Source organism: Alligator sinensis, unplaced genomic scaffold, assembly GCF_000455745.1.
Source record: "Alligator sinensis unplaced genomic scaffold, ASM45574v1 scaffold1238_1, whole genome shotgun sequence".
Classification (NCBI taxonomy): Eukaryota; Metazoa; Chordata; order Crocodylia; family Alligatoridae; genus Alligator; species Alligator sinensis.
This window is the reverse complement of record NW_005842436.1, coordinates 832,992-848,552: the sequence shown is the minus strand read 5'-3', so window position 1 is coordinate 848,552 and position 15,561 is coordinate 832,992. Positions and strand designations below refer to the sequence as shown.

Genomic DNA, 15,561 nt, shown 5'->3' with positions numbered 1-15,561 from the left:
GGGCCCCTGCGCAGGAAAGGGGCGGGGGCCGGGCTGTCGGCTCTGCGGCTCCTGCCCCCGCCCCCGCGGGGCTGCCTGACTGCGGCTCCGCTCCCCCTCGCGCTACGGACACAGGCGCTGCCCGCTGCAGCGGCCCAGACCCTGTCCCAGTCCCAGCCCTATCAACCTGTGTCGGGTTTCAGTGAGGAGCACGTCTGGTCTTGGGCACATCCGGGCATTTGGCACCGCCACCTGCCCTGCCGGGTTCCCTTCTCTGTGGTCCCCTCCCGGCTTTCTGTTCCTGCACAGCTCATAGTCTGGGGTAAAACCTGCATCACCTTCCAGTTTCTTCTCTGGCATGTCTCCTTGTCTCCTCAGGTCTGACCCAGCGCAGCAAGCAGGCCCAGAAGGGGGAGCGCCGGGTGGGGGTCCCCCCGGCCCTCCACCCAACATGAGTAGTAACCGCCGGCTGCAGCAGACGCAGGCCCAGGTGGAGGAGGTAAGTCACTATGTGTGAGCCTGCCCTTTCTCTGAGCTGTTATGTAGCAGTGCCTAGAGACACTCCAAGGGTCACTCCCTTCCCCTCGCAGGTGGTAGACATCATGCGTGTGAATGTGGACAAAGTGCTGGAGCGAGACCAGAAACTGTCAGAGCTGGATGACCGGGCAGATGCTCTCCAGGCTGGTGCCTCACAGTTTGAAAGCAGTGCTGGAAAGCTCAAGAGGAAGTACTTCTGGAAGAACATGAAGGTGAGCCTGGCTGCCCAGCCCCCTCCTTACACCAAAGCTAAACAGTTGTCTGTCTCTACAAGAAAATGTCACTGATCTTGCATAGCTGTATGCCAATCTAGTGGAGCATCTTGCCCATGATTCTGCCTCTTAGCAATGTGTAAAGAACAGAATGTGTTACAAGCAGGATTAGCTGAAGGGTGTAATTTTCTTAGGAGTGCATGAATTGTATCCTTTCAGTGGTTCTCTGCCTTTTTCCTTTTCAGCCTCTGAGGCACAAGGTTGGCTGGGTCAAGATCAGACTTAACCAGCCCTGCAGTTGCTGTCCAGGCTGAGAGGATATTTTTTGAAGCTTCTGACCTAGGGTTGCTAGTCACTCAGATTTGGAAGTGCCTGGTTCAGCCAGTACATCTACCTGGTTGCACTGAGATGATAGGCTTGTATCACTGTGTCGGGCCATGCTATGTGGAAGACTAGAGGTCTGCTTTGAAGGGCACAAATAGATGCTCCAGCTGGCACGGGACACTACTTCATGCCAACCTACTGAGTCTCACCATTTCGTAATCTCTCCGCAGATGATGATCATATTGGGAGTCATTTGTGCCATTGTGGTGGTTGCTATTGCACGTAAGTACCAATGGGTGGGCGAGAATACGAGGTCAGGGAACCTTCTCCCTCTTGATTAGGGGCCTTGAGAGTAACTTTGCCTACTTGTGGCAACTTTCACTGCTCAATGAGACTGGACAGGGAACTGGAACCTCCTGTCAGTCCCAGAGACTTATGAAAGTTTTACAAATAAATAAGGTTTGGGAGCAGTCTCTCTTGGAAGTGCTGCTTTTTACCTTCTACACAAAAGGACCTCTGCCTGGCAGTAGGAGGGTTGAAATACCCAAATCCCCAGCTGGGGGAGATATTTTGGTTGATGAGTGTGGGGACTTTGGTGTAACTGGCCCTCTTGTTCTCTCCTTCTCTCTCTCTCTCTCTCTCTTTTTTTTTTTTTTTTTTTTTTCTTTTGTTTTCTGTCTGCAGTCTACTTTTTTACTTGAATGTGGTTCCCCATAATCTGCAGCCTACCTTCCCTGATCACCCCCTCTCTCCCCTGCCCAAGCTCCCTCCACCTGGCTTTTCCATCATTAATTTTTTTGTTTGTTTGTCTTCTGTATGAGGTTCTGATGCATCTTTCCTGGACCTGGGCTAATCCCTTCAACAGCTGCTGTAGCCCCAGGGAGGGGCAGCTCCACTTGAGGAGAAGGGAAAGGGAGGGAGAATTCTGCCCCCTCCAGCTTCTGTTGTAATTGTAATTGGAGTTGTAGCACAGCGTCAGTGTGAACTTCCTTCACAGCAGTGCCTTGAGGGTTGGGCTCTGGTAGTGTGAGCTTCCTTAAGCAGTTCCCTGGCAGTAAGGAGCTCCAGGGATTGAAAGAAGACTCCCATGCTGTCTGTTCAGCATTGCTTCCTTTGAAAGGAGCCAATGGCAGCAATTCTGTGTTTTCCTTTAACCTCTGAAATCTGGTTAACAGTGGTTACTTAGTCTTCCACTCAAAAGCAGTAGGCTATAGGCACTCTTCTGCAACATGAGGAATGACATGCAGGGGCAGTAGCAGCAGGAGTATTTGGATTGGTGTTCTGTACACCTACAAGACTCAAGTGAACACATGACCCTCTAGCTATTTACTGGCATGTAGCTTATGCTGGGGGTATAGTGGGGCAAGGTTGGGGGCGGAGCAGGAGTGGATCAGGAGTAGGAATCAAAGGGCTTCTTAGGATGATTACCATGTTCTGCGGCATAGCCAGGTCCGGCCTGTCCTGGGCTGGATTCTGCATTTCTTGGCCAGTCCTTGGTTATTGCTATTTTTTTTTTCTAAAGCCCCTTATGCTCGCAAGAGTTAAGAGAAATTCAGAGCAGACTCTCAAGAGCAGCTTCCAAGTGCAGCCCTGCTCTGAGGATGGGTTTTGGGAAAGAGGCACCAGATTCCCACATCCAGCAGCTCCTGGTTCTCTGAGAATCTGTCCCATCAACAAGCTTAAATAGCTTTACTTCCCTTGGGCTGCAAACTCTGCCCTAGATTTTTGAAGCCAAGAGTAGGAACTTGCCAGTGTTCCTGAGAACTAGTACCAGTTACATGAAGGAAATGTGCAGCTTCCTCACTGAGGCAAAGGTATGATCTTATATAGGCAAATCCTATTTAGGTAGGGCTGTGTTTCACAAGGCTGCTCTAAATCCTTAAAGTGCAGCTCTGGATTGAATGGACAAGTAAATTGCATAGTAAATCTTTACAAAACTGTGTTGTGAGTAGTTTGGGGTTTTTTTGTGGGTGACTTGTTACCTCCAGAGGATGAGAGGGGAGAGAATGTGGAGAAAAGAGTAAAGATATGTTTTTGATTGAAGGAAGGCCCCTTCAACTAGAACTCCTGGAACTGTTCAGCATGGTGCTCTGAGGGTTATATACCATAGCCAGGTGGAATACTGGGAAGGGGGAGGGGTGCAATTGGTGAGGCCTCCCTATGGGAGTGAGGTTGAGAACTGTTGAGAATGAAAGCTGCTTGTTGTCTTGGGGCATGCTGGGAAGGGTCTCCTCCTTCAGGGCTTGCTGAGAAGGGGCTGGATTTTTGCATGTTTACCTCCATGCACTGGCATTTCACTTGCATTGAGTCCATCTTCCTGCTATTCCCCATCCTTCCCTTTCGGAAAGGGTAGAGATGAAGATCTGGAGTGAAGCAGCCCTCGTCCTTAAAGGACTTTCCTCATCCCCCGTGGAATTGAGCTTTGGTTATGGATGGACAGAAGTAAAATCATCTCTCGAACTCTCCTGGACAAGGCTTTGGCACCTCGTTCCTCTTGGTCTTCTGGTGGTTGAGGCCTCTAGGCTGTCTCTTCCATTTCTTCCTCTAGGGTGTTGTATCTTGCCTTTCTCTCCTCCTCCTTCACCCTGTTCTGTCTTTCTGCATGGGCAAAAATATACCTGTCCCCAGGCCCCCAGAAGATGAAGCAAGGGACTTCCCTCCCTTTCCACAGGACTTCAGCCGCTGTCTCACGCACGTGTGGTTTGTGTAATCTCCTCTATAAATACAACTGTAACCTTCCTTTCCGGCATGTAGAGCAACCAGCTCATGTACTCTGAACTCTGCTAACAAACACAATCCCACCACCTTATTGCGTCTGCCACCTTATTGTCTCTGTGTGGATATGAGTGGGGAAAGGGAAGGGTGACCTTACACTTTGCCCTTGAGGGAAAGGGACTTCATTCTAATTCTACTACTCACTTTGAAATCCTCCCATGTGTTTTGGGGGGGGGGGAAAAAGTGGTTCCAGGCATCTGGAAGTGAAGCACAGCCTTTCAACAGTACAGCACCAGTTCCAGTCATGCTAGGAGTATGCATCTGGTGGACAAACCAAAGGGTAAGTGGGAATGAGGAGGTGGACTTGTGTTCAGTGTAAAGCTTCCATTCTACTTCCCAGATACATATGTGGTTTGAAACTCTGTTTGTGGGAGGGAAACTTGAAGAAGCTGTATCCTTCATGAGCCAGTGGGAATTGAAAATTAATATGCCACCAGTGCCAAGTTAACGTGGGTAAATTAAATTACCACCCAGGCAGCTGAATTCAGACATGGGTCCCTCTCATTCTGCTAACAATGGGATATAAAGGCAATATCCTTCTCTAGCAGGCCTTTTAGAGGTACATCCTGGTACTTTCCGTCCCTTGAAGAGAATATTCTGGTTGAATTTTCTCTGGCTACTTCTTCTCTCTTCAGCTCTGTAAATTCATGTTACTAATTAGACTGCACATCTACTGGATCATTTTGCTGGTGCTCCTGCTTTTGAAATTCATAGTTTCCTTTTGTGGAGTTTAAATTTTATGCTTTTACAAGAAACTAGCTGGGGGGGAGGACTGTTTCAGCTGCTTTTAATTGGGTCTCATAATGCCCACCATCAAGTACACACAACTCTTGCCACCAGAAGCAAAATCTATGTAGGCAGTCACTTAAAATACCTGTGGTATCTAAAGCTCTTCAAGGTATTTTATTTGCAACTTTGACACCTTTCCTTTTCATCTTCTTCTCTGTGGTTCTATACTTGATTATGGGACAGAGGAACCATTGTACCTGTTTTCTTTATGTCCTTGTGTAGGGGAGGGGATGCTAGGTGCAAGGGTATCTAGCATACAGGAATAACTTCAAGAGATACTGGAAGTCAAAAGCATCCAACGTGTATAGAGCACCAGGAGAAAGCTGTGTAGATAATGCACCTCAGGGAATCTGTTACTGTAAGCTAAGCACCCTTTTTTTTTTTTTTTTTTTTCCCCTCTGGCAGTGTAAAGTGTCTTATTCAAAAACAAGGTTATCTTAATGCTTTTAGTAGTTTTGTCTCTGAGGAGTATTTTTCCTGATGCCTAGCAATTCTACTGGAGTATCTAGTCTTAAGTTAGAGGCTGGGCATGGTGAGCACTGGGCACCAGAGTAGGATCCTCAGGCTGGTGTTCCTGCATCCTTTCAAACCTATACTATACCCCAGACATAGCAGGCTAACACCCCAGATATGGTCAGATCTACAGTGACTACAAGCTAATGTGATTCTTGAATGCTTAATACTCCCCGCTGCCCCACACTGCAATAGAGCCCCAAACTTCCTGTCAATTCAGTCTGTCCATCAGAGCCCCTCATGCTTTCACCTTTTGAGTCCCTGCCTAAGATTGCAGATCCCTTCCCCCATACATACTTCAGTACCTCATTGTTGCACAGTCCAAATTATTACTGAGTACCAAACTGAATCCATGAACCCTATCCCAGGTCTCTGAAGCACTTTTTTTTTTCTTCTTCTCCTGTACCATATTTTGTGTGTGGATTTGTAGTTCCTGATGTTCTTAATAGACATACCAAAGTAGTAAGATAGGGTATACCTGCATAGTTGTCTATATAATAAGTACTAATTAGTTTTCTGACCTTGACCTCAAAATCTAACTAGTTTCTATAGTTATGCAATATAAAACAAAGTTATAAAAGATGTAACTATTCTATCATCTCCTAAAATGTGTAACCTCTGTATACTTCCCTTCTACCAGCCAGTTTAATCAGCTAGCTGACGGTAATTAAAGGCTCTCTAATTATACTCACTGTGTTGTTTCTTTAAGCTTAAGTGTGTGTAAATATGGAAGTCAAACCATGTGGGGCTGGGGCCTGGCCTGACCAGCCCAGCCACTTGCAACACTTGCCATTATTATGTAAATTGGGCCCTGTTTCTTGGTCATTCTGCCAGTCTCTTCTCTCTGACTGGTTTGATCTCTGCCTGACTGTCCCCACGCCCCATCTGGACATGGGCCTCAATCTCTTCACCCCACCATCACTGTGTCTGTCTCTGGTCCTGTGCCTCTTACCCCAGAGCTCATCTCTTGGATGTGATACTGTATTTATTCTGTTAGGAAGCTGCATTAAAACACCCAGTCCTAAAATGCTTTCATTGTTACCAAGGGTATCGTCAATACCCTTCATTGAGGAGAGAGTGGGATTGTTGTTGGGGCTAGCTACTTATTGGAAGGGGCAAGTCTAAAATCAGCATGTCAGACTCTCAGTTATTCAACCTCATGTGCAGAGGAGAGTTCCCCTCTCCTCAGTGGAGGGGGTTACAACAAGAAAACTCCTGCTAGGAAGGCAAGCAGCAGGACCTACTTAATAGCGGAAAACAAAGCACCTTAGAGGAAGAGAGATTCTATAGGCAAGGCAGCCCTGAGTTCAGTGATGGGAAATTTTCTTCACATGTAGTATTCCAGCTTGACCTCTTCCCACAGCCAGTGTTCCTAACACCATATATTGCTAACACTTGACACAGGGGATGTAAGCTTTCGTGTCTGCAAACACTCCTTAAGGAAAATACTATTGATCCCAAGATGTGGGAGTAGAGCATAGATTCATAGACTGTTAGGGGCTGGAAGGGACCTTACAAGATCATTGGGTCTAACCCCCTGCATTAGGCAGGAAAGGCAACTGAGAGTGGGTGACCCTAATGAGGTGACTGTCTAGTCTCCTCTTGAAGATTTCCAGAGTAAGTGATTGCACCACCTTTGGGGTGAGTTTATTCCACAGTTTAGGGAAAAACTTCAGTTAGGTTGTCCAGAGTTGAGCCTGAAGTGGTCTTCCAGGAGTTTGTGGTATGCACAGTAGTCTTTTTCCCCAGTCCTCTGGTATTTTGCGATAGAGCTGTCTGAAACAGCACCATTCCCTTTCAACAGGACAGTGTTTCATTTCAATCTACCTGCCTTTTACCAGGGGGATCCTTGGTCCTAGCACTTCCTAGGGCTGCCGCGCCCCAGCAGTCCTACCAGGCCTCTCTGACCTTGGTACCGTGCAGTTTTAGTGATCATCCCAAGGACCTGGGGCCTCTTCCTTTCCCATAGCCCCAGCCCATACCTCCAAGTTCATCCTGGCACGGGAGCTCAGCTGGGGCATGTTCCCTTGCTGGCTGGTGATGCAGTGAGTGCCCCCTCCATCTCTGAGAGTGGGGAATTAAATGGCTTTTTAAAAAATGAAAAAAGGTAATAGGTGTGGACAGGGTGAGGAGGGTGGCATTCACTCTGTCTGCACCTGGAGTGTGGGGAACCCTAGCAGCGGGAACTTCACCTTCAGGAACACCAGCTGCTCCACCAAACCAGGATCCAAGCAGGTGCGGTGAGGTGTCATAACATCCCCAGCAATGCTGAACACCCTCTTGCTTGGAACACTGGTTGCGGGGGACAGGACAGGTGTTTGTGGGCAACCATGGCCAGATCCGGCCACATCTGGCTGCAGCTTGCCCAGTAGGTCAAGGGGTCATACAGCAGCAGCTCCATATCCTTGGCAAGCTAGGCAGCTGCCAAGGCCTGAGTGCTACTTGCCTGATGGTGGGGTCAGGTGCCTCTGGACTGCACCATGGAAGCCATGCCCTCTGTCCACATTGGCAGCGCCTGTGGTGGAGAAGGAGACTGGATGGTATGCTAGCATGGGACAGTGGATCCTGCTCTTCCATGTCTTCCCGCCTCCGCCATTCTGCCTCCCTGACTCTCTTCACCAGCACCTCCGTCCACTGATTTTTGGTGTTGGCTGCTGCATACACCTTCCTTCACCCTCAGGTCACATATGGTGGCCAGCATGTGGACTGTACTGGATCAAACCATTTCCTGATGTCCTCCTTCAGCTGCTTCAACAGTGCTTGGACGTCTGGTGACGGTGGCTTGTTCCAGCCAGGAACATTGAATCCCTGGAAGCTCTCCATTTGGCTCTGAAGTTCCCTCACTATGGGGATTACCTGGCTAAAGAGGGCATTGCCAGCACTGAGCGTCTTGGTGGCTTTGAGGAAGGGCTTGAAGACCACCAAGATCTGGAAGATGGTATCCCACTTGGCTCTGTTAAGGGGGCTGCTGATTCCAATCTCCCTGAACAAGGCTATCTCATGGATGGCTTTCTGTTGCTCCACCAGTTTCTTGAGCATCAGGTATGTGGAGTTCCACTGAGTCTCCACATCCTGCATGATTTTGTGCTGTGGGGTGTTCAACTCTGCTTGTTTGTCCTGCAGCATCTTGCCCCTCTAAATGCTCCAGTGGAAGTAGTCTGCCACCTTCCTGCATTTGGAAATGAGCTTGCGGGTGGTGCTGGTGCCATCACTGACAGCCCTGTCCCTCTCCAAAGCATCCCTGACAATGAGGTGGAATTTGTGTGCCACACAACAGATGCCAACAAAGTTGGAATCGGAGATCGCCATGATCAAATTGGCCCTGTTGTCAGTGACCGTGAACCCATGGATGAACTTGCCCTGCCCAACAAGCCACCCCTGCACCAAGCAATTCATGGCCTCCATGATCTCTGTTGCTGTGTGAGACTCATCCATCATCTCTGCTTGAAGGAGAGCCCACTGACGGCCTGACTGGTTGCACCGGTGCCATGTGAGGAAGAGGTAGGCGTGATCTCCACCCTGGCTGCTCCAGCTGTCCGAGGTGAAGTGTAAGGCCACCTGTGGACCTGCCTTGCACAGCTCCTCCCTCAAGTACTTTCTGCATGCTGCATACAGGGAGGGCACCACTGTTCTGCTGAAGGTGGTGCATGCAGGCACTTGGTAGGCTGGGGCCACCTGATCCCTCACCACTCAACTAAAGAGAAGGGCTGGTCATAGACAGCAAGCATCTCCCCAATGCTCTGGGTGATCTCGCTTGCCCTTGCAACGCCCCCCGCCCCTTCTGTCTGCCTTTCCCCCACTGTTCCAGGGTGGCCTGCCTCTGCTTTGGGGGGGACAGGGGCTTTGGAGTGAGAGAGGGACTTCCCTTTGGGCACACTCCTGCTGGTGCCAGGCTGAGGAGGAGCAAGGGCTAGAGGGTGGTGCCTATGAAGATGCATCAGCATCCCTGTGGTGCTCATGTGTTTTGTTCCTCTGCCCCAGCTGGTTTTGGTTTGCCAGTGCAGGCAGATAGCGTATGTGGGATCATCTGCCAGCAAAAAATGATCCCAGACCACACTACCTGCTGGCTTCTGGGTGTGGGTGCATGTGTGGATGCTGCAATTTCCCCCTTCTCAGCAGGCAGAGGCACAGCAACAGGAGGAGCAGACTCAGCTGAGCCATTTGTCTCCGCAACTTCTACCTCAGCCTCCTCTGAAGTGCCATCTGGGGAAGGAGACCTGGCTCTAGGGGAAACTTGAAGGGTGTGGAGCACAAACTTAGCTTTTTTTTTTTTTTTTTTTTTTTTTCCCCCCCCTCCTTCCCCAGAATTTCCCTTGCTAGGGCACTCGGCTCCAACTCTTCCTCCGGCACTGGAAGGTTCAGCGTGGGAAGTGAAATGGGAGACTTGTCATGCTGGTGCTGCTGCTTGTTGTCGTGGTGGTGGGGGTGGGTTATGGCTGGTGCCCTTTGAGGGGGGTGCATGTCACAAGCCAGCTGGGCACTGAGAGTATCAATTTAGTTGCAGGCTGACTGAGTGCTGCAACTGTATCAGCCACTGGGCTGTTTGGTTGGGGATCAACCAAACTCCAGTTGGGAGTAAAGTAAAGACAAGTTTTACTTATAACAGTAAAAATGAATTTTACTTATAACAACAAAATAATAAAAAATATATTTAAGCAGCAAAAAATACAGTTTGCTCGTATAACAGTCAGTAAAAAGGTTAAGCTAATAAACAGACAACATAACAATAAAAGTTAAAAATTGGCAGTGATAATAAAAACAGACAGACAAATTGACAAAGAGTTCCTACTTGGTTAGCAACTTACTGATAGTCCCTCAGTGCCAGGTACACCAAGTTGATCCAGCAAAGTCAGGCATCCCCGCACGCTGTCAGAGGAAATACCAGGAAAGATCCCTCAGTCAGGATCTGGTCCTCACTCACACTGGGAGTAAGGAATCTGGGGACGTGGGACAGCAATGACTATTCTATTCCATCCTTCCTTCTGGTCACTTAATGTGTGTGTTCCTTTATATCCTGTTTTATGCTAATCTGTTGGCTTTAGAGCCACTCACAATCTTACCCTACAGCTGTTACCCTATGGGGTTAAAAGGTGTTAGAAATTATTATAATAGGTTACTGCCTACGCTTGGGTTTAACCAATAAGCAAATCACAACACATCATGTTGGGGTCTGAGATTAGCATTTTTCCTGCCCAAGTCCAACCTACTTAAAAAAAATTTTAAGATGTGTTAATTATACTTTGTGGTTAGATTTGTTAATCTTACTGACCTTTAAGCAAAAAAATTATTAAATCAGCTAAGTCTGTAGTTTTATTTTTTAGCTCTGCTTTTTGAAACTTATGTCAGTCTTATGATCGGTACAAACAGTTAAATATAACATTACGGGTTATACTCCTGACAGACAGGAAGCAGTTTTATAAGGTTTATTTTAGCCAATATTTATTATGTGCCTTACTCTCAAAAAGCAGATTTCTTTTTTGCTATAAGTTGCTCATTAACCCTTTTGGTTCTGGTCATCACAGATGCAGCCTCAGGCACAGGCAGTAGCACTGCCACTGCTCCCCTCTCCTTGCTGCTTGTGGAAGCCTCATCCCTGCTAGTTGTAGGAAAGAAGCTGCATCTCAGTTGGGGGGGACACTTGCACCTCTCCCTCTACCCCCCTCTTCTGCCCTTCTCTGAAGGCTTGCCAGCTGCTTTTCTACCACACTTCACAGTATGTTTCATAGTGTCTTGCTTTTATACAAATATATAAATGTATCTGTGTTCCTATATAATTGTCTAAGGTGTGTAGTCTATGCCGCAAGGTATAAATGTATAGAAATAAAATAAAAATGTATCTCCCTATATAAATCAAATTCTATTGTGTAATATCCAATATAATTATAACATTGAAAGGAATAAATCAATTAATATAATAATGAAATAAAAGGGTCTAGAAGAAAGAAAAAGGTATTTTGGAATCCCAGTTGCTAGGCTAGGCTAGCAAGTAGGAAGTCATTCAAATCAATGCTAGTAGTAACCTTTGTCTAATGCTCCTGAGCTGCTGGAAGACGCAGCTCAGTAACTGTCAGACCCCAAGGCCGAAAGCATGCCAATTCAAACAATGCTGCCTTCTATGCTGTATTTCCATCCCTCCCCCAGAGCATTGGGATTGGAAGGGACTTCAGGGAAGGATCACGGTCACTAGCCAGCTACACAGTCAATATGAGTGCAGTCCTTCCCCCCTTTTCCCCATCCTTCTCCTTACTTTCTGTTTCCCTGCAGGCAAGCCCAGCTTGAGCTTCGAAACTTGAAACGTTTTGAAACTTTCAAAATGTTTTGACTGCCCTCATTTCATTTTGAGGCTGTTTTGAAGCCCTTCATTTTGTTTTGATTTTGCTGTTTTGAGCTCAAAACAAGTTGAAACAGTGTCGAAACGAAACAGCTGGCAAACAGCCCAAAATTTTGATCACACCTCCAAGATCATGGCCCCTTCCAAACCAGTCAACACTTGTCCCTTTTTGAAGAGCAGGACCCATTCATACCCTACCTCCTATTAAGGACTCATCCCTTTCTAAATAGTCATGTGTCTTTTCTCTTGAAACCTCAGTCCCTTCTTAAACACTTTTTTTGTCTCCAAGATGTCCTCATTCCAAACTTGCTCATGATTCTGGCTTCTAACAAAATCCCTGACTTTGTTTTTCAATGCTCCAACCTCTTTCAGGCACACTCTGTTCTCCTCTGAGACCCTGGCTGCTGCAATCGTATTCACCCCAGTCTTTTCTATGATCCAGGCTCCTTCAAGCACAAACACTTTAAAAGCCCAATCAGTTCTCTCTCTCATGATTCTGACCCTTTCAACACATTGTCACTGACCCTTCTTTCCTCCAAGAATCCTGTCTCTTCCTTAACTCCATACACTTTTCAAGCCTTTCTAAAATACTAACCCAAGATTGGGTTCCCTCAAGTACTCAGACCTCTCTGGCTACTTCCAAAATACTGACTCTGTCACACCAGTCTTTCTGAAATACTCACAATTCTATTTTCTGGAATCCTGGCCTCTCATGAACTTGCAACCCTTTTTTTCCCTCAAGACTTTGGGCCCTTCCAAGCATGGACATCCTTCTCTCTCAATACCGCAGTCTGTTACTAAATGTTGAGCCTTTCTTCTCTAGTCCTAATCCCATCCAAGCATGCACCCACCTGTTTTCTACAAGACCAGACTCCTTTGCAATACCCACACCCCTATCATCTGCAAAACCATGCACCTTGACAAAATACTGAATGTTCTAAGACCCTGTCTAATGTTCTAAGACCTCATACTTTTCTTTGTCAACTTTTCTTTCTTTTTCAGGACTACAGCCCTTCCAAAATACAGACTGTTGTTTTTTTTCAAAACCTTTCCAATCTCACTTGCTTTGTCTCTAAAATTACACCCCCTTCCAAATCACTGATGATTCTCTTCTTCAAGGTCCTGGAACAGCTTCAGTCAATACCTCTATCTATCCTGCAAAGGCCTGACCCCATGTAGAATTGACTCTTCTCTGAACTTGGACATTAAAAATTAATCCTGACCTTTCTTCTCAAAACCTGCCCCTTCAATCTTCTGACACTTCATGAGCCATCTCTCCCAAGCATCCATGTCCCCTTCAAGGTTGTAGCCCCTAACAAAATTGTGATGCTTCTCTTCAAGATTTAGGCCCATTCCAGACGCGTTCTTTTCCAAGACCCCATTACCTTAAAAACATGAAACACTTCTCTTCTCCAAGGCCACAGCCTATTCCAAGCTAAAACATGCTGTTTTCTTCCAAGACACCACCTTGCAAAACACAAACCCTTCACAAATAAGCACCTTTCAAGCACAAACCGTTCCCTGTTCCAAGTAGGGATACCCCTTTCTTCATCAAGACATCCAAAACCTTAATCCTTCTCTTCTGTTATCCTCATTCCTTCCTAGTATGTACATCTGTTTCTTCTCCAAAACCTGAGCCCTTTGAAAACATGTAGGCCTCTCTTCTCCAGAACCCTGGCTTCAGTGCTCAAACACTGCTATCTTTTACAGGATCTTTGTCCTTAACAAAATACTGAACCTTCTCTTAAACCGTGGAAAGGAAAGGATTTTGGAGAAGCGATGGATCAATGTTATCCAGGGAACACCACGTCCTTCCAAGATTATGATTCTTGTGAAAAACTTGTGATCTTCCAACCCCCTCCTCTCCTACACCCCAGTTCTTAAAAACCCCATTTCCTTAAAAAATGCTGTCCCTAGTCTTCCCCAAGCCTGACCATCTAAAAGTACATACATCCTTTTTTATTTTGAGACCCTGATACTTCCAAAAAACTTATTTCTCTCTTCTCCAGGCTCTTGGCTCTAAAAAATAAATGTTATACCATGCTCATGACAAAGGGTGCATCCAGATGAGTGTGCATGAGCCTCTTGCCATGTTTCAAACCACTTTGAGACATGTTAAAAGGCATGTGCACAAATGAAAAAATGTTTCCCGTGCTGCAAATTTGGGACCAGCCCAACCTGGCTGCGTGAGAGGTCCCAGTGCCAGCAGGACCTGGCCCAGCTTGACGTGCGGTCTGCCCACCTCTCTAGAGTGCTGCAGCAGGGGGCAGGAGTTAGAGGAGGAGTGGCTGCTGGAGGTGAGGGGAGCACAGCAGCATCCAGCAGGTTGCAGCTGCACTGGGACCAGCCCCACTGGAAGCTGCGTGGTGGCTGGGGCTGGAAGGGCTGTTTTGCTCCCCTTGCCTCTAGCTACGACTCCTGCTCTTGCCACACCATGACGCTCTGGGCAGGCAGAGACTCCTCCCTAGCTTGCTTCTGGGGCCTTATGGCTAAGGGCAAGTGAAACTCGGGGGCACCTGAATCCCAAGCCTCTGAGCTTGGGCCTGCACATAGGATGCCGGCCACAGTATTTGGAAACACCTGAAGCCCCAGGTGGGGTGAAGGATGTGCACCAGTAGTAGGGCCACTTATGGTTCTTGACTGACTCTCAGATTTGGAATCAATTTGGCTGATTTGGCTTGGAACACACAACATTTTCATTTGAAAAAAAAAAAAAGGCAGCTTCAGCCTAGCGGCTCCTGCCCAGCACATGAAGCTCCAGCTTCCAGTCACCTTCTGCCCACCCTCAGGGGATGCTTGTCATGCCGGATGGGCAGAGTGGGAGGGGGGTCAGAGCTCTGTGTGCTGGGCAGCAGTCTCTTGCTGAGACTTCCTACTTGCCCACCCAGAGCAGCATGGCAGGGGTGATAGGTGCAGCAGTGGCTGCTGCTGGAGGTTGGGGAAGCAGAGCAGCCCTGCTGGCCCTAGCCTGCTCACAGCTTCTGGTGTGGCTGCAGCCAGCCAGGTGCTGCTGTGCTCCCCTTGCCTCGCTGTGACAATTGAATGGAAGCTGAGCTGGATGCAGCCGTGCTGGGAATGGCCCCGCCCCGCCCCGCCCTGCCTTTTGGCCCAATCCAGGGCCGGTGGCTGTGGGTGGGAGCATAGACTGAGATTGTTGGCCGCCTCTCTCTTCTGTGGGCAGTCACTGCCCACCCCCCATCCCTCCACCGCTGACACAGCTGCTGGCAGTCCCCTCTCAATGCTGCCAACAGCATGAACGGCAGCTGCAGGTGCTCCCCACTTGCTGCCTACCAGTCGCCATTCCCCTGCCTTGCCACTGACACTGCTGCAGCTGACTGCAGGCAGTCCCCGCTTGGCCCACCCTGACCACTGACATCACCGTGGCCACCTGCGGGTGGTCCCCGCTCACTGCCGCCATGTCTCCGCCACTGACACCACTGCTGCCGCCTGCGGGTGGTCACTGTGCCCCCTCAGCCTTCAGGGACCCACGTTGTTCATGGGTGGGAGCATGGCACTGGGTGCCTTTGGCAGGGCTTAGTCCCACGTGGAACACTGTGGGGACAGCCGCTGACCAAGCAAGCTTCGCTGCATGCACCATTGGGCTGGGTGGGCTCCTGCTTGCCTCCACATGCAGCTTCCTGCTGGAGTGCTGGCACCCCCACATGGCAGTATGGTGGGTTGGCCTGGCCCAATGGCATGTGGTCTGGGAGCCATGTGCTATTGGACTGGGTGGGCTTGGTGCCTCCATGTGGGGCTTCCAGCACTCCAGTGGGAAGCCACACATGGAAGCAAGCAGGAGCCCACCAGCCCAATGGCATTCAATTCAGTGGCTCCATGTACAGTTCCTGCCCAGCCCAATGGCACATGATTTTGCAGGTCCCTTCTGGTCCTTTGATTCTATGGCTCCCAGACCACATGCCATCGGGTCGAGCCAGCCGGCTCCATGCCTCCATGTGGGGCTTCCAGCAGGAAACCATATGTGAAGGCAAGCAGAAGCCCACCCAGCCCAATGGAGGCACTGAATTATGTGCCATGTACAACTTCCTGCCCAGCCAAATGGCACATGGCTCCCAGTCCATGCACCATAGGGCCAGGCTGGCC

The 15,561-nt window shown here is 48.6% G+C and overlaps 1 protein-coding gene across 5 annotated transcripts; it reads left to right on the top strand.

The window, feature by feature from the left end:
- The first annotated feature begins 191 nt into the window (after nucleotides 1-191).
- LOC102387283 (vesicle-associated membrane protein 1) lies at nucleotides 192-10,965 on the top strand. 5 transcript variants are annotated; one of them, XM_025211884.1, is made up of 4 exons: nucleotides 192-478; nucleotides 570-728; nucleotides 1,283-1,334; nucleotides 10,652-10,965. In XM_025211884.1, exons 1-4 carry the CDS (start codon nucleotides 338-340, stop codon nucleotides 10,879-10,881), a joined length of 582 nt encoding a protein of 193 aa, XP_025067669.1. In that variant the 5' UTR covers nucleotides 192-337; the 3' UTR covers nucleotides 10,882-10,965. The 5 variants fall into 5 exon arrangements, with proteins under 5 accessions (XP_025067669.1, XP_025067668.1, XP_014378539.2 ...); XM_025211883.1 differs by lacking the exon at nucleotides 10,652-10,965 and adding an exon at nucleotides 3,406-3,861; XM_014523053.2 differs by lacking the exon at nucleotides 10,652-10,965 and adding an exon at nucleotides 1,737-3,543.
- Nucleotides 10,966-15,561: the final 4,596 nt, after the last annotated feature.

Coding starts and splice junctions, on each gene's coding strand:
- LOC102387283 (XM_025211883.1), top strand. CDS start 338: ATGTCTCCTTGTCTCCTCAGGTCTGACCCAGCGCAGCAAGCAGGCCCA. Junction 729..1,282: donor ACTTCTGGAAGAACATGAAG/GTGAGCCTGGCT, acceptor ATCTCTCCGCAG/ATGATGATCATATTGGGAGT. Junction 1,335..3,405: donor TGTGGTGGTTGCTATTGCAC/GTAAGTACCAAT, acceptor CGGAAAGGGTAG/AGATGAAGATCTGGAGTGAA.